Here is a 22,005-nt window from a genome sequence, read left to right on the forward strand (position 1 = left end):
GATATTGATCATTTTTTCATGTGCTTATTGGTCATTTGTATATCTTTTTTGGAGAAATGTCTATTCAGATCCTTTGCCTATTTTTTTAGTTGGGTTTTCTTTTTTATTGTTGAGTTCTAAGAATTGTATATATGTTTCAGATAGAAATCGCATATCAGCTATGTGGATTTGTATATATTTTCTCCTATTCTGTGGTTTGTCTTTTAATTTCCTTGACAGTATCCTTTGAAGCACAAAAGTTTTAAATTTTTATGAAGTCTAGTTTATTTTTCTTCCATTGCTTGTGCTTTTGCTGTCATATCTAAGAAACCATTGCCTGATCCAGGGTCATGAAGATTTACTCCAGTGTTTTTGTCTAAGAGTATGTGGTTTTAGCACTCCCTCTTAGTTTTCGATTCCATTTTAAAATTAATTTTTGTATATGGTGTGAGGTATTGATTCACTTTCCTTGGTTTGCATAGATATATCCAGTTGTCCCAGCACAGTTTGTTGTAAAAACTATTTTCTCCTCCTTTGAATTGTCTTGTCCAGCTTGTCAAAATCAATTGATCATAAATGTTAAGGGTTGATTTCTAGATTCTAAATTTTATTGCATTAATATTTATGTCTATTCTTAAGCCAGTAATATACTCTCTTGATTACTGTAACTTTACAGTGAGTTTTAAAATTGGGAACTGTGAGTCCTCAAATTTTGTTCTTTTTCAAGATTGCTTTGGCTCTCCTGGGCCCTATTACATTTCCATATGAGTTTCAGGATCAGTTTGTCACTTCCTGCAGAAAGGCAAGTTAGACTTTTGATAGAGATTGCCTTGAATCTCTAGATTAATTAGGGGAATATTGCTATCGTTTTTTTTATTTTTTATTTTTTTATTTTTTTTGCGTTACGCGGGCCTCTCACTGTTGTGGCCTCTCCCGTTGCGGAGCACAGGCTCCGGACACGCAGGCTCAGCGGCCATGGCTTACGGGCCCAGCCGCTCCGTGGCATGTGGGATCTTCCCAACCGGGGCACGAACCCGTGTCCCCTGCATCGGCAGGCAGACTCTCAACCACTGCGCCACCAGGAAAGCCCTTTTTTAAATTTTTATATATTGCTAGCTTAACAGTATTAATTCTTCCAATCCATAAACATGGTAGCCTTTCCACTTATTTAGATGTTCTTTAATTTCTTTCAACGGTGTTTTGTCGTTTTTCACGTTCAAGTCTTGTACTGTCTTGTTAAGTTTATTTGTAGATATTTTATTCTTTTTGATTCTGTTGTAAATGGAATTGTTTTCTTAAATTTATTTTTAAATTGTTCATTGCTTGTGTGTAGAAATAAAATCAGATTTTCATATTGAACTTGTATCCTGCAGTCATGCTGATTTTGTTTATTAATTTTTAATAGTATTTTGGTAAGGATTCTTTTGGATTTTTTATATACAAAATTATGTTGTATGTGAATAGAGGATGTTTACTCCTTCCTTAACAAGCTGGTGTCTTTTATTTTTCATGCCTTACTGCCCAAGCTAGAACCTCCAGTACCATGTTGAATAGAAGTGGTAAAAGAGGGTATCTTTTTCTTGTTCATGATTTTAAGGAAAAAGCAGTCTCTTACCATTAAGTCTGAAGTTAGCTACAGATTTTTTTTTCATAGGTGCCCTTTATCAGATTGGGAGTTTCCCTTTTATTTCTAATTAGTTGAGTGTCTTTATCAAGAAAGGTGATGAATTTTGCCTAATTCTTTTTCTGTGTCTGTTGAGATGATCTTGTGACTTTTATCCTTTATTATATTAGTATTATATTATATTAATATTACATTGATTTTTTTCTAAACCAGCCTTTTATTCCTGGCATAAGTTCTCCTTGGTCATGATGTATAATCCTTTTTGTGTGTTACTGGGCTTCATTTACTAGTAATTTGTTGAGGATTTGTGTGTCCGTGTTCATAAAGGATATTTTTCTGTTGTTTTCTTGTGATATCTTTATCTGATTTTGGCAGCAGGGTAACACTGGCCTTGTAGAATTAGTTAGGAAGTGTTTCTAACTTTGGGGGGAAGAAGAGTCTGAGAAGGATTGCTGGTCATTTTTCTCTATATGTTTGGTAGAATTCATCAGGGAAGCCATCTGAGCATGGGCTTTTCTTTGCGGGGAAGTTTTAAGATTGCTTATCAGTTTGGGTAGTTTATGACTTTCTAGGAATCTGTTCATTTTTAAGTAGGTTATATAATTTGTTGCTATATAGTTCATAGTATTTTCTTATAATCCTTTTAATTTTTTAATCTTTTTTAGTTTGGTATTAATATTTTTTCTTTCATTTCTGATTTTTGATAATTTGAGTCTTTTTTTCTTGCTTAGTGGAACCAGTTTTTTGGCTGATTGATTCTGTTGTTTTTCTGGTCTCTCATTTCTGCTCTAATCTTTATTATTTCCTCCCTGTTGCTTGCTTCGGGTTTAATAGTCTGTTGTCCTTTTTCTAGTTCCTTGAGGTTGAGAGTTGGATTATTCATTAGAGATCTTTTCTTTGTTAATTTTAGGCAATTGAAGCTATAAACTTCCCTCTAAGAACTACTTTAGCTGCATCTTATAAGTTTTGGTGTATTGTGTTTTCATTCTCATTCAGTTCTAAGTATTTTAAAATTTCCCGTATTATTTCTTTTTTTGTATTGGTTTTTTAGGAGCATGTTTAGTATCCATATATTTGTGTACATTCCAAATTTCCTTCTGTTTGTGATTTCTAACTTAATTTTCTTGTAGTTGGAGAGTATACCATGTATGATTTCAATTTTTTTTTTAATTTATTGAGGCTTGTTTTATGGCCAGTATGTCTTGGAAAATCTGTGTGCACTTGAGGAGCATGTGTATTCTACCATTGTTGGTGCAGTGTTCTGTAAATGACTGTTACTTCTGGTTGATTTATAGTTATGTTCAAGTTTTACATTTCTTGTTGATTTCCTGTCAGTTGTTGCATCCATTATTTAAAGTAGGTTATTGAATTCTCCAGCCATTATCATGAATTGTGTATTTCTCCCTAATTCTGTGGGTTTTTGCTTTAAATATTTTAGGGCTCTTGTTAGGTTCATATTTGTATATAATTTTTATGTCTTCTTGATGTATTGACCTTTTTTATCATAATAAACGATAAATATATTGTTTCTAGTAACAAGTTTTGTCTTAAAGTCTATTTTGTCTGATGCAAGTATAGCTATTTCAGCTCTCATTTGATTACTGTTTGCATAGTATTTCTTTTTCCTTCCTTTCAATTTCAACCTATTTGTTCAAATCTGAAATGTCTCTGTAGACAACATCTCTTTGGATCTTTAAAAAAAGAAAAATGTGTTCTGTGAGTCTCTGCCTTTGAATGATTTTATCCATTTGCAGTTATTGCAATTACTGATAAGGGAGGACTTATGTCTGCTATTTTGGTCTTATGTCTTTTTGTTTTTCTGTTCTTCTGTTGCTTTCTTTTGTTTGAAGTAGACTTTTTAGTGTACCTTTTAATAATTTTATTGTGGTTTCTTTTCTGTAGTTTTTGAGTTATTTTCTTAATGGTTGCTCTGGAGGATTACTCATATAATATCCTAACTCAAAACAATATAAATTGGATTAATATCAACTTAATTCCAACAGTGTGTTAAACCTAGCTACATAATATTTTCATTGTCTCCCCTCTCCTTTTTGCTATTATTGTCATAAATTATATCTTTATACAGTTTAGGCCCAGAGAGTTATAATTATCGCTTTATGTCTTTTAAGTTAGATAGGAGAAGAAAAGAGTTACAAAGAAGAATACACTTACACTGCCTTTTATACTTACCTATGCAGTTATCTTTACTGACATTCTTTATTTCTTTGTGTACATTTGAGTAACTGACTAGTTTCTTTTCCACCTTATTTCTTATAGCACAGGTCTGCTAGTGACAGATTCTCTGTTTCTGTTATTTAGGAACATCTTAATTTCTCTTTTGAAATATAGTTTTAGTGGATATAGAATTCTTGGTTTATAGGTTTTTTTCTTCCAGCAGTTGTAATATATTATCCCACTGCTTTCAGGCTTCCATAGTTTCTCATGAGAAGTCTGTTGTTGATCTGTCTGGGTTACATAGCATTAGTTATATAAAGCAATAATAGTAACTTTCTTTTGTGGAGTTTGTGACATATAATGAAGCAAAACATGACCACAGCATCAGAACGTGTGGGAAGAGGTAAAAAGGTTTTTTAAAGTTGTGTGTTGCATTGCCAGCATTTGCTAAATATACTAATTCAATCAAGAATATGGGGCTTCCCTGGTGGCGCAGTGGTTGAGAGTCCGCCTGCCGATGCAGGGGATGCGGGTTCGTGCCCCAGTCCGGGAAGATCCCACATGCCGCGGAGCAGCTGGGCCCGTGAGCCATGGCTGCTGAGCCTGCACGTCCGGAGCCTGTGCTCCACAACGGGAGAGGCCACAACAGTGAGAGGCCCATGTACCACACACACACAAAAAAGAATATGACATACTAAAGGTGCAGTTTTTTAAACTTACGTGGTACTCATTAATGCAATGCCAAAATATAGCAAAAAGCTAACAAAGGTCATAAAATACAAAAATACAAAGAACACAGAAAAGGACAAATGGAAGGAACAGATAGGATGAATAATAAGTTAGTAAACTTAAATCTATCTATAATAGGACTTAAAGTAAACTAGTCCTCTTACTCTCTGTTCTTTGATATTTGGCACACTATTGTTAACAATGCTAATAATGTATAATTTGAAATTATTTGTATTGATATATTGATCTAAAAAAACTTCATGTCCATTTCCCTTTCTAAACACAATAAGTCCCCTACATATGAATGAGTTCCATTCCGAGAGTGCATTTGTAAGTCCAGTTTGTTCATAAGTCCAACAAAGTTAGCCTAGGTACCCAACTAGCACAGTCAGCTATATTGTACCATACTGTAATAGGTTTATAGTACTTTTCACACAAATAATACATAAAAAACAAAAAATAAAACGTTTTTAATCTTATAGTACAGTACCTTGAAAAGTACAGTAGTACAGTACAGCAGCTGGCATACAGGGGCTGGCATCGAGTGAACAGGCAAGAAGAGTTACTGACTGGAGCGGGGAAGGGAGGTGGGAGATGGTAGAGCTGAAGGATCCTCAGCAACAGGAGATGGAGGGAAAGCTGCAATTTCACTCACACCTGACATCGATGGCACAGGTTCTGGTTCCTTGCTGGATTCAATTTTATCTACTGTTTTGAGAAAACGATCCAGTGATGTCTGGGTAGTAGCTCTTTTTTTCTCATCATAGATGACACGGTAGCACTTGATTACATTCCGAACGGCTGCTTTGTGAACGGTACCTTCATGTACTGTTCTATGTTTGGGTCCTGTGCCTCGAAAACTAACAGTGCCTCCTCAAATAAAGAAAACCCCCTTGCCATTTCCTGCATTGTGAATCTCTTCGGTTTTTCAGTTACTTTTTCTTCCTCTTGTCTCTCTTTGTCCTTTCTCTGGGCCTCCAGTTCCATCAGGTCTTCATAGTAAGCTCCTTGTGTTGCACAGCAAGGAGTTCAGTGAAGTCGTCCTCTTGCAGATCTAGCTCCAGCTTCTTGCTGAGTGTCACTTGGTCTTCTTGCTGAAGACCTCTTTGGACTCCTCATCCACCTTCTCAAATCCACGAAAATTGTGAACACACTGCTGGCAAAGGTTCTTCCAAACCCCACTCAGGGTGATGGCCATAACCTCACGCCAAGCAAAGTCAGTGTTTTTTATGGCCTTGTAGATGTTCTAGTCCTTCCAAAATTGTCACAAGGTTGTTCCTGATTCTTCACTCGCCTTTACTGTCTGACGTAAATAATATTTCCTGAAAGTTACTATAACTCCCTGGTTCATAGGTTGGATGAGCAACACAGTATTCAGTGGCAGATGCACTACTTTGACATTGGGATGAAAGTTGTCCCATGAATGGGAGGGTGGCCTGGAGCATTGTGGAGCAGCAAGAGAATGTTTAATAGGATGTCCTTCTCCAAGCAATATTTCTCTACCTCTGGGCTAAAGTGGTGGAAAAACCAGTCCTGGAAAATGGCCTTTGTAACACAGGCTTTGGGGTTACTCTTACACACACCAGGAAGAGAGAGCCCTTGGCTATGTTTGTTTTTGTTTTTGTTTTTTTGGTTGTTTTGTTTTTGTTTTTGCGGTACGCGGGCCTCTCACTGTTGTGGCCTCTCCCGTTGCGGAGCACAGGCTCTGGACGCGCAGGCTCAGTGGCCATGGCTCACGGGCCCAGCCGCTCCGTGGCATGTGGGATCCTTCCAGACCGGGCACGAACCCGCGTCCCCTACATCGGCAGGCAGACTCTCAACCACTGCACCACCAGGGAAGCCCCCTTGGCTGTGTTTTTAAGGGCTCTTGGGTTCTCTGAATGATAAACTGAGAGAGGCTTCAGCTTCATATCACCGGAAGCATTGCCACCAGACAGCTGAGTTAGCCTAACCTTTGCTGTTTCATATATAACCTGGCATCAACTTTTCCTCCTTACTGATGTAACTTCGGTCTGGCACCCTCTTCTAGTACAGTCCTGTCTCATCCACATTAAAAACTTGCTCGGGTAGATACGAGCCTTCATCAATAATTTCTTGAAGCATTTCAGGAAATTCCTGGGCAGCTACCATATCTGCCCTTGCTGCCTCGCCACTTACTTTTACGTTGTGAAGGTTGGCTCTAGCCTTGAACCAGTGAAACCAGCAATGGCTGGCGTTAAAAGATGTGCCCTCTGATTCTTTGCCGTGTTTCTTCTTCAAGTCTTCTGGCTTTCTCTTGAATTAGCATTAAGCTGAGCAGCTCGACACTGATGCTGATCCTGCATCCACACAAGTTTCTCCATCTCCTCCATCACTTTCCCATACTTCTTCGATATTATTGTCGACATCATCGGCACAGCGGACTTCACATGTTCCATGATCTTGTCCTTATTCTTCAGAATCGTGCTGATGGTTAGACGATTCATATTATAAGAACGAGTGATGTCTCCCATCTTTTTGCCTCTTTCCACTCTCTCAATTGTTTTCACTTTTGTTTCCCTTGTCCTCACTTGGCACTTCTTAGCAGTACCAGCTACATCACCGCTGCTTTTACGCTTGCTTCCGGACATCCTGGGCTTGAAATGAAGATACTGTACTCTGTACAGTACTGTACAGTAAAGTACCAAAAGCACAACCACTCATAGAGGACGCACTCACATGACAACGTACACCAGACACGTGAACTAACGTATGTGACTGGACATGCGAATGCACGTTGGCATCTTTGAAAGTTCGCAACTTGAAGGTTCACATGTAGGGGACTTACTGCACATGATAACACAGTAAGTTTCTTGTCCATCAAATCTTTTCACTCCCTCACTGCTACTGAATTTGAGCGTGTTTTTATATGTCATGCAACACCTCAAGCATCTACCAGCTTTCTTGGTTCACTGTTTGTTGGGAGCCACACCCATCCACATCTGGTGTTGCATATTTCCCCTGTCAACTCCTTCCACCACTTCACAATAACTCACAAGCTGCAGCCCTGCTTCACCTACTTCCCCAAGTAAACTGCAGGTCTTTTTCAGTGTTAAGGTACCGTATTTATTGTAGTATTTATGTATTTCTTGACAATTCAACATGTGTAAAACCATTTTTATTGAATTTTGGTGGTCTTTATTGGATTCTTACATTTTTAAAAACATGTTACTAATGAAGTTTTTGACTGTTTTGCTCTTAACCCCACTTCCCCCATAAGCTCTGTGGTTTTTATTGCATGGTGTTGTATAGTGCAGTGATTTTAAGGAACTCAAATGTCATGCTACGGTAGAACTGACTGTAATTGCTCTATCCCATATCTGCCCATTACTCTGTCCACCCAGTGATCCATCTTATTTTTTGATGCATTTCAAAGTAAGTAGACTTATCTCCTAATTACTACACCATGCATATCACTAAGTAGAATTTGATACTTGCTTATTCTTTTTTTAATCATCATAAAAGTTACATACAGTGAAGTCTGAAGTGTACCATTTGATGAGTTTTGAAGATGCATACACCTGTGAAATGCAGGCTTCCATCAAAACATAGAACTATACCATCATCCTTAGAAGTGTTCCCTCATACTCTTTCCCAGTTAGGCCCTGTCCTCACCCTCTCAGAGGTGACTGTTATTTTCATTTTGTCTGTTCGGAACTTCATATATAGGCATACCTTGGAGAAATTGCAGGTTCAGTTTCAGACCACCACAATAAAGCAAATACAATAAGAAAGTGAGTCACATGAATTTTTTGGTTTCCCAGTGCATATAAATTATGTTTACATTATACTGTAGTCTGTTAATTGTTCAATAGCATTATGTCAGAAAAAGTATTTGCATTAAATACTTTATTGCTAAAAAACGCTAATAATAATGAAAAAGTTTGAAATATTATAAGAATTACTGAAATGTGACAGAGACACGCAGTGAGCAAATGCTGTTGGAAAATTGGTGCTGATAGACTTGCTGGATGCAGGGCTGCCACAGACCTTCACTTTGTAAACAAACACAGCATCTGTGAAGCTCAATAAAATTAGGTATGTCTGTAAAAAGAATCATATAAGAAATTTTAGTAAGATTTCTTTGATTCACGGTAACATTTTTTAGATCATCCATGTTGTGTATATCGGTAATTCGTTTTCCATTTTATTTCTGAGTAGAACATACCACAGTTTGTGTATCCATTCATTTGTTGATAAGATACCCAGGCTGTTTCAGTTTTTCCTCCATTGTGAAGAGCTCTTATGAGCGTATTTGTACAAGTCTCTAGGTGCACATAGTGCCTTCATTTATCTTTTGAGTGGAATTGCTGGGTCTTGGGATAAGTACATGTTCAGTCTTTTGAGACACTGCCAGCCATGGTTCCAAAGGAGTTGTCCCGTTTTACATTCCCACCAACAGTCTATGAAAGCTCTTACTGTGCCAAATCTGTGGCAGTACTGGTGTGGCCAGTCTTACATTTTAACCGTTCTGCTGGGTGCATGGTGGTATCTCAGTGTGGTTCTAATTTGTGTTTCTCTAGTGACTGACTAATGCTGTGTAGCAGTTTCATGTGCTTCTTGGTTATTTGCAGTATTATTTTGTGAAGTGTCTATTCAGATCTTTTGTCCATTTATAAAAATTGGATAGTCTTGTGTCTTTTGAGCAGAAGATTTTAATTTTGCTGATGTCTGATTTATGAGTTTGTTATTTTATGGTTCTTGCTTTCTGTGTCCTGATAGGTATTTGCTTTATCCTAAAGTCATTAAGATATTTTTACATGTTTTCTTTTAGAAGCTTTATAGTTTTAACTTTTGTGTTTAGGACTATGATCCGTCTTCACTTGAGTTTTATATATTGTGTGAGGTAGAGATTAATGTTTACTTTTCCAAATGGGTATCAGTTCTATAACTGTTTGTTAGAAAAACTTTCCTTACTCTTTTGGATTGTTTTGGCACCCTTGTAAAATATTAAATGATTGTATAAGTGTGGATCTCTTTTTGAGCTCTTTCTGAATCCATTCCATTGATTTATTTGTTGATCCTTAATTGTGGTACCATACTGTCTTGCTTACTCAGGTTTATGGTAAATCTTGAGGTTAGATGGTGTAAGTCCTACATCTGTATTCTTTTTCAAACTTTCTTTGGATATTTTAGATCCTGTTTATTTCTGTATAAACGTTAGAATCAGCCTGTCAGTTTTTACAAAAACCTCCTAGCGTGAGTATAATATGGATTGCATTGACTCTAGAGATCAATTTGGAGAGAATTGCAGCCTTAATAGTATTGAGTCTTCTAGTCCATAAATGTGGTATATCTCTCCATTTATTTACATCTTCTTTAATTCCCCCCATCAATGTTTGGTAATTTTCAGCAGAGAAATTCTACATGCCTTTTTTTCAGGTCTTAAATGTTTTATGCTTTCTAGTGCTATTGTAGACGTAATTGTTTTTTAAATTTTATCTTCTTAGTGTTTACTGCCAGTATATACAAATACAATAGATTATTTTATACAATAACTTTGTATCCTGCAGCCATGTTAAATTCACTCATTCTGATTATGTTTTTTTAAGATTATCTCTTGTTAAATTAATGTTATCTACAAGTAAAGTCAGATTTATTTCTTCCTTTTTTTCCCCCAAATTGGATGTTTTTATTAGTTGAATATATTTATATGTCTGTATTCAATTTTAACAGTAAGCTATGTTGGGACTTCCCTGGTGGCGCAGTGGTTGAGAATCCGCCTGCCAATTCAGGGGACACGGGTTCGATCCCTGGACTAGGAAGATCCCGCATGCCTTGGAGCAACTAAGCCCGTGCGCCACAACTACTGAGCCTGTGCTCTAGAGCCCGTTAGCCACAACTACTGAGCCCGCATGCCGCAACTACTGACACCCATGTGCTCTAGGGCCCATGCTACGCAATAAGAGAAGCCACTGCAATGAGAAGCCTGTGCACCGCAAGGAAGAGTAGCCCCCACTTGCCGCGGTTAGAGAAAGCCCGCGTGCAGCAACGAAGACCCAACGCAGCCAAATAAATAAATAAATAAATAAATAAATAAGCAAGCTATGTTAAACTCTAAAAATATGTCATACCATTACTTTGTGAGATTTTTTTTAAAATCAAACTAATCATTCATTCATTTATTCATTCCTTCAAAGCTGTGCATTGAGCACCTTCTATGTGCCAGGCCTCCACTGGGCACAGAGAATAAAATGCTAACAGTCACAGTAACACAGTTCTTGTTATAAATTTGGCACACCTCTGAGTTCCTTGCATTTGCAAATATACTTAGCCCTCACAACAAGCTAGTGAGGTAGGTTCTGTTATTATCAGCACATTGTTCAGATGAGTAATTTGCCCAATAAGTTCTGCCACTTATTAGCTGTGTGACATTGGGCAAGTTATTTCTTCCTTTTTTATTTATGCCTTTTATTTCTCTTTATTGCCTTATTGAAATGCTTAGGGTTTTCAGTACAGTGTTGACTAGAAATGGTGAGAGCTGGCATTCTTACCTTGTTCTTGATCTCACGGGAATAGCTTTCAGTATTTCACTATTACGAATGCTAGCTGTAGGTTTTTTTGTAAATGTAGGTTGATGAAGTTCCCTCATATTTCTGGTTTGCTGAGAGTTTTTATTGTGAATAGGTGTTGAATTTTGTCAAATGCTTTTCTACAACTATTTAAATGATCATAAGGGTTTTCTCCTAATTTGATAAAATATATTGATTGGTGTTTTGAATGTTAAACCATTGTTATGTTCCTGGATTAACACCACCTGGTTTTGATATATTATCATTTTTATATATTGCTAGAATTCTGTCTTAATTTACCTGTTGGCTTTTTGTGTGTGTGTGTGTGTGTGTGTGTGTGTGTGTGTGTGTGTGTGTGTGTGTGTGGCAGGCGGACGCGCAACCACTGCGCCACCAGGGAAGCCCTACCTGTTGGCTTTTTAACTCATGGCTACTCTAAAGATTTTAGTATACATCCCTATTTTCATAACTTACTAAGAATTAATGTTCTTCCATTTCACATAAAATACAGAAACTTGCAACCATATAGGTCCATTTACTGCCTCTTCCTGTACTTTTTGCTGTAGTTACCCATATGTATTACATCTACTTATCTTATGAACTGGGCAACACATGTTATTTTTGCTTTAAGGAGTCATACATGTTTTTAAGGAAATTAAGAGTGAAAATAGTCTTTTATTATGTACCCATGTGTGTGCCATTTGCAGTGATCTTCTTTCCTTCCTGAAAATACAGGTATCTATCTGATGTACCTGTATGTGGTATATCTGGTATACCTTTATATATATATATATATATATGATATATCTATCTGATTCCTTTCAGTTTGGCAGATTTTCTTTAGTACTTTTCTTAGTGCAGGTCTGCTGGCAACACATTCTTTTTCTCTTATCTGAGAAATATTTTTATTTTGCTTTCATTCTTGAAGGATATTTCCTTAATATAACACCCTGTGTTGGCATGGGTTCCCCTTCCCCTTTTCTGCTCGTGTAAATATTTTGTTCAACCATCTTTTGGCCTCCATATTTTCTTCTGAGAAGTCAGTAGATATTCAGCTTAGTGTTCCTTTTGAAAGTAATACATCATTTTTTTTCTGGCTGTTTTCAGTATTTTCTCTTCATTCTTAGTTTTTAGCTGTTTGACTGTGATTTGTGCCTATGTGTGCTTTTCTTTGTACTTAACCTGCTGAGGTTTCTGTGCTTTTTAAATGTGTAAATTTTTTTCTTTTACCCAATTTGGGGAATTTTTCTCAATTGTTTTGTTCCATTCTCTTTCTCCTTGTGGGACTTCGGTTACATGTACGTTAGACCTCTTTTGCTACTGCCCAAGGGACTCTCTTTTTATTCCATCAGTATTTTTTCTCTGTTCTTCAGATCAGTTCTGTCATTGTTTACTTACTCATTTTGCCATTTCCAAATATATATATATATATATATATATGATATATCTATCTGATTCCTTTCAGTTTGGCAGATTTTCTTTAGTACTTTTCTTAGTGCAGGTCTGCTGGCAACACATTCTTTTTCTCTTATCTGAGAAATATTTTTATTTTGCTTTCATTCTTGAAGGATATTTCCTTAATATAACACCCTGTGTTGGCATGGGTTCCCCTTCCCCTTTTCTGCTCGTGTAAATATTTTGTTCAACCATCTTTTGGCCTCCATATTTTCTTCTGAGAAGTCAGTAGATATTCAGCTTAGTGTTCCTTTTGAAAGTAATACATCATTTTTTTTCTGGCTGTTTTCAGTATTTTCTCTTCATTCTTAGTTTTTAGCTGTTTGACTGTGATTTGTGCCTATGTGTGCTTTTCTTTGTACTTAACCTGCTGAGGTTTCTGTGCTTTTTAAATGTGTAAATTTTTTTCTTTTACCCAATTTGGGGAATTTTTCTCAATTTTTTTGTTCCATTCTCTTTCTCCTTGTGGGACTTCGGTTACATGTACGTTAGACCTCTTTTGCTACTGCCCAAGGGACTCTCTTTTTATTCCATCAGTATTTTTTCTCTGTTCTTCAGATCAGTTCTGTCATTGTTTACTTACTCATTTTGCCATTTCCAATGTGCCATTAGGTAGGTACATTAGTAAATATTTCAAATATATTTCAGCTCCAGAATTTCATTTTTTTATTGTTTCTTTTTCTTTGTTGAAATTTCCTATTTCATTCATTACAAGCATATTTCCCTTTACATCCTTGAGCATAGTAACAGCAGCTGCCTTAAATTGTTTTGTTCCATTCTCTTTCTCCTTGTGGGACTTCGGTTACATGTACGTTAGACCTTTTGCTACTGCCCAAGGGACTCTCTTTTTATTCCATCAGTATTTTTTCTCTGTTCTTCAGATCAGTTCTGTCATTGTTTACTTACTCATTTTGCCATTTCCAATGTGCCATTAGGTAGGTACATTAGTAAATATTTCAAATATATTTCAGCTCCAGAATTTCATTTTTTTATTGTTTCTTTTTCTTTGTTGAAATTTCCTATTTCATTCATTACAAGCATATTTCCCTTTACATCCTTGAGCATAGTAACAGCAGCTGCCTTAAATACTTTAGCTTTAATTCCAGTGACTTGAGGCTCTCCAGGTCATTCTCTTGTTTGTCTTTTCTCTTGAATATGGGTCATGTTTTACTATGTCTTTATATGTCAAGTAATTTTGATTGTATTCTAGCACATTATAACTGGATTATAGATTTTTAAAATTCTTAATAGCATTTTTTTCAGTAAGTAAGTAATTTTAATTATATTTCATCATTTTCTAGTTGTCATTTCTTTGTCCCATGCATTCCTTCTGTTTTCACTTGTCTTCCTGCTAAAGTCTATTCTCAAATAGTTCTTTTGTGAACATTTGTGGATAGTAAAGTGTTAGCTTTATTATGCCATAAAATGTCTTATTTTGCCCTCATTCTTGGATGATGCTTTACCTGGGAATTAAGTTCTAGGTTGACAGTTCTTTACTTTCAGTACTTCGTGCCATTGTTTACAGTCATCACCCTGTTGCTGGGGAGAAGTCAGCTGTCATTTTAATGGTCATTCCTTATGAGGTAATCTGCCTTTCTTTTTGGAAGCTTTTAGGATTTTGTTTGCATTGATAGTCTGTGATGTGTTTGTGAATTTATTTTTATCTTTCTCTGTTTGTGGTGTGCACTTTCAACTTACCAACATATTTTTCAGTTGTGGAAAATCACTAGCTAAATTATCTCAGTAAATATATTGGTGCCACTGTATTTTTTAGTGATGGTGATTCCTTTTTTTCTTTCACATAATCCTAAATGTATTAAAAAAATTTTTTGTCATACTCTACATTGATTGATGCCATCTAGAATGAATTCATGTTCCAGTTGTGTATTTCGTTGGTCTTATATATATATTTGGTATATTTTAGAATTTTGTTTTTGTGGCCTCATTTTAATTAGAAAGTTTAACATTTTTCTCCATTTTGTTTATCTATCTAGTTCTATACTTATTTTCCCTTTATTATATTTTATAGTTGCTTTCTAACTCCTGGGTCCCCAATCTAGATTAAACCAGGTCTACATTAGAGTTTCCAGGTTCTTTGTTCAAAGTGGTATTGGGAGTATTGCAGATTCAATCACAAATCTATTCAGTAACTTTGTTCAGATCTTAGTTAAGAGGCTATTCCTTCCCCCTTCCCTTCAACTAGGCAACAATGTCAAATGAATTTTAGCCAAGGCAGCAGGTGGTATCAGTGTTTTCTTCCCCTTCAGGAGGGGAAGCCTATTCCAGTTGTTGGCTTTAAGCAGTGAGCATAGCTAATGATCCCCTTGTGGAGCCTTTTCCTCAGGAGAAACTCCTACCCATTAATGCGTGCTCAAGGGCCCAGAGCTTTGCAGGGCCAGAGCTGTACCCCTGCTCGGTTTTGTGTTTCTTCTCAAAGATTATCTTGTGACTTACTACTTTTTAAAAAAATAAGTAATTACGTTGTATACTGTATTTGGAACAAAGGGGCTGAGTCAAAATACCAACTTATATAAGTCTTGACTAGACATCCAAAATGCTGTTTCTTAATGTTTTGTTATTCTTGTGTCACTTGACTCTTACTCTTATTAGTAATATTGCACTTGTGAATTAATTCCATTGTCTGAGTTTTAATATCTAGTAGGACAAACACTTATTTTTTTTTAATTTTGTCTTGATCAAAATTCTGTTTTTATGTATGAACTTTAAAATCACTTTTTCTAGTTTTAAATATTCATTTGGAGTATATCGTGAACCTCATTACATGTATATATTAATTTTGGAAAGATTGCTATTTTTATGCTGTCAAGTTATCCAGATACCTAAAATACTCATTTATTTACCAGTTTTAATATATCATTCTGAAGCTTTACTTAAGCTCTTTACTCTTGTTTTATAGTTTCTGTAGTTATTATGACTGATATGTCTATATATTCCACTTCCTTTCTCTAGCTGGTTATTACTAGAAAAGAAGTTAAAATGTTTTTCTTAAATTCAGTCATTTTTCCAAAATAACTAGTTAATTCTAAAAGCTTTTAGTATGTTCCATAGTTTCCTATGTATATAATCAGAGCAACTACAATTAAGATAATTTTATGTCTTGTAATATTTATACTGGTTATTTAGTTCTCTTATTAAGCTTCCTATTTTCTTATTTTATTAAACTAAAACATTCAAAACAATGTTTAACAGTTGTAGGCATCTCTATGTTCCTGTTTTTAATGGAAATGACTTCAGTGTTTCACTGTTGAATGCCTTGCTTGCTGTATTAGATTTGGAAAAAAGTGTGTCATATTTAGGTAGTTTCCTTTTATTTTTATTTGAGTTTTTATTAGGAATGGTAGCTGAAGTTTGTCAAATACCATTTTAAATCATGATACAATCACCGACAATTAGCCTTTTAACAAATTGGATTCAGTTTGCTTTTTTATTTAGTTTTTCTTTTTTTTTGCATCGATACTTATAAATATATTTCTTTATGCTTTCCCCCTTTTGAACTGTCTTTATCAGTTTTTATTAATATTTTATAAGCTTTTAAAATAAATTGCATACCTTAATAATTACCTTTTCCTCTTGTATTTCTTTTGTGGAGATAATTTTGTTACAGTGTTTCGTAAGTTAATAATTGAGTCTCATATTTAAGTCCATATTGTCAATTGGCCAAAATACTTTTGGAAAACCAATATATAGATACCCCATAGCACATACTTTTTAGTATAATTCTGTTAAGTATTTCAGATGTTTTTATATGAATTGGATGTTTTTTCAATATGTCTCCATGTCTTTGTGTGTGTATGTGTGTGGAACTAGATTTTTACTGTATCCTTTTGAAAACACATTTGTTTCTTAATTAGTATTTCATTTTTCTTCCACAAGTCCCTCTATACTTTTTTTTAGAAGTCTTAATTCAAAATATTTGTGTAAATAAGTTGGAAAGATTTTTATAGTTTTTAGAGTATTTAAGTATTAATAATACTTGGGTATATTTATGAATGATTGCTATAGGAATTTACTGTGAATCTGGGATTTGTTGTTGCTTAATATTGCCCTTTTTGCTATTTCATGAATTCTAGTAACTTTTTTGTAGCTACCCTGTGAGTTTCATCTTGGGCTTGGTTCGATAATGTTTGAGAGTGTTTGGTAATTTATACATATATGACTGTAATAACCAGCTTTTCTTCCTTCCTTCCTTTTTTTTTTTTAAACAGTTACATGGGAATTGGTCTTTCTGCTCAAGGTGTGAACATGAATAGACTACCAGGTACACTTGTAATTGAATTACAGTACAGTCTTATGGCTAACTCTGGCTAAAAATGTCAAGTAATAACTTGGAGATAGTTAAGTACATTAATCTTCTATATTTTTAATCACTTATGAGTTCAAAGTCGAGCTGAATGGTTTTAATAAATTTTATGCTATTTAGCAAAACATAACAAGTATACCATGCTTTGTTTTGTTTTGTTTTGCTTGTTTTTGTTGTGTTTGTTGGTATTTTTAACTTCCAGTACATAGTCATATCAACTACTTTAAATGTTTTAATGTGGTTGGTTCTGTTTCCTACCCAACACATTCCTAGCTTTTAAACCATTTTTAGTTGTTTTAATATTCTGGGAATGTAGGCTGATATTAAAAGTAAACTAAGAAAGGTGTGAATTGAGATAGGAGAACTGTTTCTTAAAACCGTTAATCATATGGAAGTGATTCTTCGATTATATTTTCTGGTATTCTATTTACTAATGTTAAAAATTAACCTTGGAGGAAATTTTTTGAAAACTGAAAGAAAAATCTTTTGTTATATTAAAGTGTGTGTGTGTGTATGTGTATCTGTGTGTGTGTGCTTAAACCAAATCAAAGCAAAATTCCTTTGGTCTATTAGCAAAGGAAATGTGCATGGAAAATGTGTCTTGCTCTGTTTGTTTGCATTTTCTGGTAGGAGTCCTCTCTGTTTAAGATATATTTTAGCATTCTGTGTGGCGGATTTATTTTCCTTAATGTGTTAAGCACTGTTTTATATAGAAATTATGTACTGTAATTGCTGAGAATGTAAATGTACTTTTGGGAATTTTATCTTTGTACTATCTGTTGTACTATTCTTGCTTAGCTTGTTATAATCTTAGTGAATAGCTCTAGTATAGAGGAACCTTACTTTTCACTGTAAATATACTGGAACTTTCTCTTTAGGCTGGGATAAACATTCATATGGTTATCATGGTGATGATGGACATTCATTTTGTTCTTCTGGAACGGGACAACCTTATGGACCAACTTTTACGACTGGTGATGTCATTGGCTGTTGTGTTAACCTTATCAACAATACCTGCTTCTACACCAAGAATGGACATAGTTTAGGTACTAAGATAATGAATTGCATGTTAAATAACCAGATGTTATGATTATTGTACTTACATCCTGGTAGTAATATTTTTGTGTAATTCTCCTTTATGAGTATATGCCTCTGGAAATTATTTCTTTGCTCCTTCTAGGTGGAAGCTGAGGAAATGGTGACAATTTAAATCCGAAGTATAATGGACACATATTCAACTAAAAACCCTAATTTTTTTTACAATGAAGGCCACATTGTATCCCATATATAGGACTAACTAGAAATAACCCCATACTCAGATATTTATTGTAGTAGTAGAAATGCTAAGTGTTTTCTGCTTTGCTTTGAATAAAGCCTGTCACAGTATGATCCAGTTCTCTAGGTAACAGGTGCTTAGAAAAAAGAGCTGTCAGTTTTTAGTATAGTATGGGGGTAATGAGAAAGCGAGAAAAAGCTTGATGCCCCCAACCAAATGAAGGACGTTGACATACTGAAAAATCAGGCCTGCTAACAAAGGTTGATAAAGGATGGTGACTACAAGTTAGTTCTGCAAAAGGGAGCAGAATTAAAATGAGCAAATCACAGCAAAACTTCTAAAAGAGAGGTGGCAAATAAGTAGATTAATGAAAACATGAGGAAATCTATCCATTTGTAAGACTAATAGGAAATCAGGGGTTTTAGTTGAATATGCATATAATACTTCAGATTTTAAATTGTGTATAATTGTTATGCTCCCTTTTCTTAGAAGTTGTTAGTTTTTGTTTTGTATTAAAGAAAATATAAAGGATAGCAAAACTGATGCTTTAAAAGTAAAAAAGTGTCACATTATTTTACTGTTTTAAACACCCTTGATTCATGGCAAATTATTTCTGATGAGGTAGAGTGGAAAAAGGCAAAAACTAACTCCAGAAGGCAGAAAATTCAGTTTGCGTATTAATAGTATTTAAAAATTAAGCTGCAGATAGTATGCTTAGACATATAGTAAATGTTCTTTAATATAATACAAAAACTATTCTGTAATTTCATAGTAGAAAATTCTAAATTTTTGGCTACATTGGTAATAGTCTTTGTGTGTGTGTGTGTGTGTGTTTGTGTGTGTCTGTGTGTCTGTGTGTCTCTCAACATACTCCTTATATAAAGTTACTGTCGTCTTCATACTTACATTCGGCTTAAAACTTTTCCTTCTGATTATTAATATTGATTCTGAAGTCCTGTGCTATCTAACTTAAAGGCTGTCATAAGTCCACAACGGTTCTTACATTCTTTTCGGTACAAGAATGTTGATAAAGGTCACCGTGCAGATTATACGTATTTGTGATTTGATTGCTGTGGCAAACTGGTTTCCAGAAGGATACAGGCATTTTAGTGTATTTGTTGTTAGTGCTCAGCTCTGACTTACCAAAGCAGTTCACTGGCATAGTCTTCGCCGGCTTGGCTGCTTAAGATATTTGCGATCTTAAAGTAAACCAGGAGAAATCTGCTTTTAGGTATTACCTTTGGTTCAAAAATGGAAAAGACGACATTTTTAAAACCAAAATTAATCTTTTTACAGTTTTCAAACTTTATTCCAGAGAAGAAATTTTATTTTAGGAGATGAGAAGATCATAGGTGATGTGATATTATTTTTTTCCTATTAGATTTTCACAAGTATTTACATTGAAATTTTCTTTTGAATAAGGAAGCTGTTTTTAAAATGTGAGATGCTGTTTAAGAAAAGGGTTCCTAATGATTAGATCACATTCTAGAATTAAGTCACTTTGAAACATTTGGCATTATTCATTCATAAACTTAGTAAATATTTATTAAGCACATACAGAGGCAGTATAACAGTGGTCAATATGGGTTCTTTAGTTGCCTGGGTTTATCTCCTGGCTTGGCTGTGTGACCTTATGCAAGTTACTTAACATTTCTGTGCCTCAGATCATAAAATCAGATCACTATAATACCTACGTTATTAAAGTTGTTAGAGCAAACAGAAGTGATGTATGTGAAGTTCTCAAGTGATTGCCCGACACATAGTGAGTACTCACTAAAGGTTATTTATTATCGTTGGCCAGGTGCTGGGGGTGCAGTGGTAAAACATTGGTGAGCAGAAAGTGTTCCACTGGAACAGAGGCCAGCAAGCTGTGGTGGCCTGTGGGCCAAATTGGTCTCCTGTCTGTTTTCTAAGTAAAGTTTCATTGGAACACAGCTACACCCATTCGTTTATGTACTGTATATGGCTGCTTTCCTGCTACTGTAGACCCCATGGCCTAGAGAGCAGAAAATATTTACTTGCTGGCCCTGTATAGAGTAGTGTGCTTATCTCTGGTCCAGATTCTAGCATCTAGAAGATAAGAAATTATTCAGTTATGCTTCCCTTGTATTTCCCAAAGTGGATAATTTCTGCCCCAAGGCTGATACATCTTTAGTTTCTGTCTCATGAAGGTTTTCAAAATATATATTTACTTACCATATAAAGAGAAATGGAAAGGTTTTTGAGAAAATAATTAAAGGAGAAACACTTCAGTATACAAGTTAATTTATTTGAAATTTTAAAATTTTGTTTTATTGATTATCATTCATCAATTGAAGATAACTTTTCAAAAAGCCTCTTGATAATCAGATTAGGAAATTGGGGAAAAATTATTTTCTGTGTAAAATTTAAATAATTACACAGCTTGTTAAAGTGCCATCTTTGTGGTCTGAATATGTATAGGTTGTGGATGCTGTGTTTGGCAATGTTCAAAAGTATTAATCTGTAGAATTAAGTTGGGTTTTTCATTAGAGGTTTTGGTAAAGTAAGGATTTCAGTAACTACTGACAGAAGGGAATTTTTGCTAAAACAATATGAATTTAGACAATCTTTATCAGTAGACATTTTTGAGGAAAATAATTGATTAGACTGCTGTTTTATGAAAAATGGTAGAACTATGTATGGTCATGTTTATTCTTGCTGCTTTCTGTGTTCTTTTTAGTTTTCTGAAATTTTTAGAATAAATTCTCATATTTGTTTGGCCCACAGTCAGTTTGCTTTCTATTTATTAATGAAGCTGAAGGTAATCCGAATATTTTACGGAGGGTGGGGGGATCTCCAGCTTCGCTTTTCCTTTTGACAAGCTAACATGAGTCCACTAGTTTTTAAAAGTCATAAAAACAGTACTTTAATTACAAAGCACTGTTTTTACCATTTATTTAAAAACATGTACAATAGAGATTTATAGTCACTTTGCCCTTTAACTTTATTACTTTAATAGAGTCAGGGCTTCCCTGGTGGCGCAGTGGTTGAGAATCTGCCTGCTAATGCAGGGGACACGGGTTTGAGCCCTGGTCTGGGAGGATCTCACATGCCACGGAGCAACTAGGCCCGTGAGCCACAACTGCTGAGCCTGCACGTCTGGAGCCTGTGCTCCGCAGCGAGAGAGGCTGCGATAGTGAGAGGCCCGCGCGCTGCGATGAAGAGTGGCCCCCGCTCGCCACAACTAGAGAAAGCCCTCGCACAGAAACGAAGACCCAACACAGCAAAAATAAATAAATTAATTAATAAACTCCTACCCCCAGCATCTTAAATAAATGAATAAATAGAGTCAGATAGTTGTGTTTTCTGGTGATACAGCACAATTACAGAGTCATAGACTCTCAAAAGTGGGAAGAGACCTTAAAGGTAATAAAACAGGAGGGCCCTCCTTTTTTAGAAGGCGATCGGCACCGCAGAGGCAGTGGTGCTGGCGTGGCTGTATTTTCTGTCAGTGTGTTTACACTGGAAGAGCTTTGCTTAGCTGGCTCACCAACACCGTGCCCCCGCCCGCCCCCCCCCTCCCTGCCACCCGTTCTTCTAGAGCTTGAATATTTGGAGGGAGATTACACCATCACTTTGGGATGTCAGTAGATGTATTCCAATGATATTGCCATTGTTCAAGTGTACTTCGTACATGACTGTTGAAATTACTGTCAGCGGACATTTAAGAGAAATTCTCAACTGTATAAATCTTTGTCCTTTGAAGGAGGAATTAAAATTTTTTGTCCAGAGTAGTCAAAGCTTTGAGAATGTACTTTTATAAGATTTTTTTTTAAAGGAAACAAAAGTACTATATTTTCTATTCACCCCCCCGCTTTTAACAGAAACTCTTTCCTTTCCCCTCAAAGTTATTTAAAAGATAAATATAGGTAAGGAAGATTAAATAGTAAGGTTG

At 35.4% G+C, this 22,005-nt stretch overlaps 1 protein-coding gene across 1 annotated transcript in view; it reads left to right on the forward strand.

Moving 5' to 3' along the window:
- The window catches only part of RANBP9 (RAN binding protein 9), a 95,331-nt gene that overhangs the window by 40,230 nt on the left and 33,096 nt on the right, over window positions 1-22,005 (forward strand). The window contains exons 4-5 of the mRNA XM_055079544.1: window positions 16,719-16,771; window positions 17,692-17,859. Coding sequence (XP_054935519.1) covers window positions 16,719-16,771; window positions 17,692-17,859 — 221 coding nt within the window. The remainder of the gene's footprint in view (window positions 1-16,718; window positions 16,772-17,691; window positions 17,860-22,005) is intronic.

This window comes from Physeter macrocephalus, chromosome 18 (assembly GCF_002837175.3).
Source record: "Physeter macrocephalus isolate SW-GA chromosome 18, ASM283717v5, whole genome shotgun sequence".
Lineage (NCBI taxonomy): Eukaryota > Metazoa > Chordata > Mammalia > Artiodactyla > Physeteridae > Physeter > Physeter macrocephalus.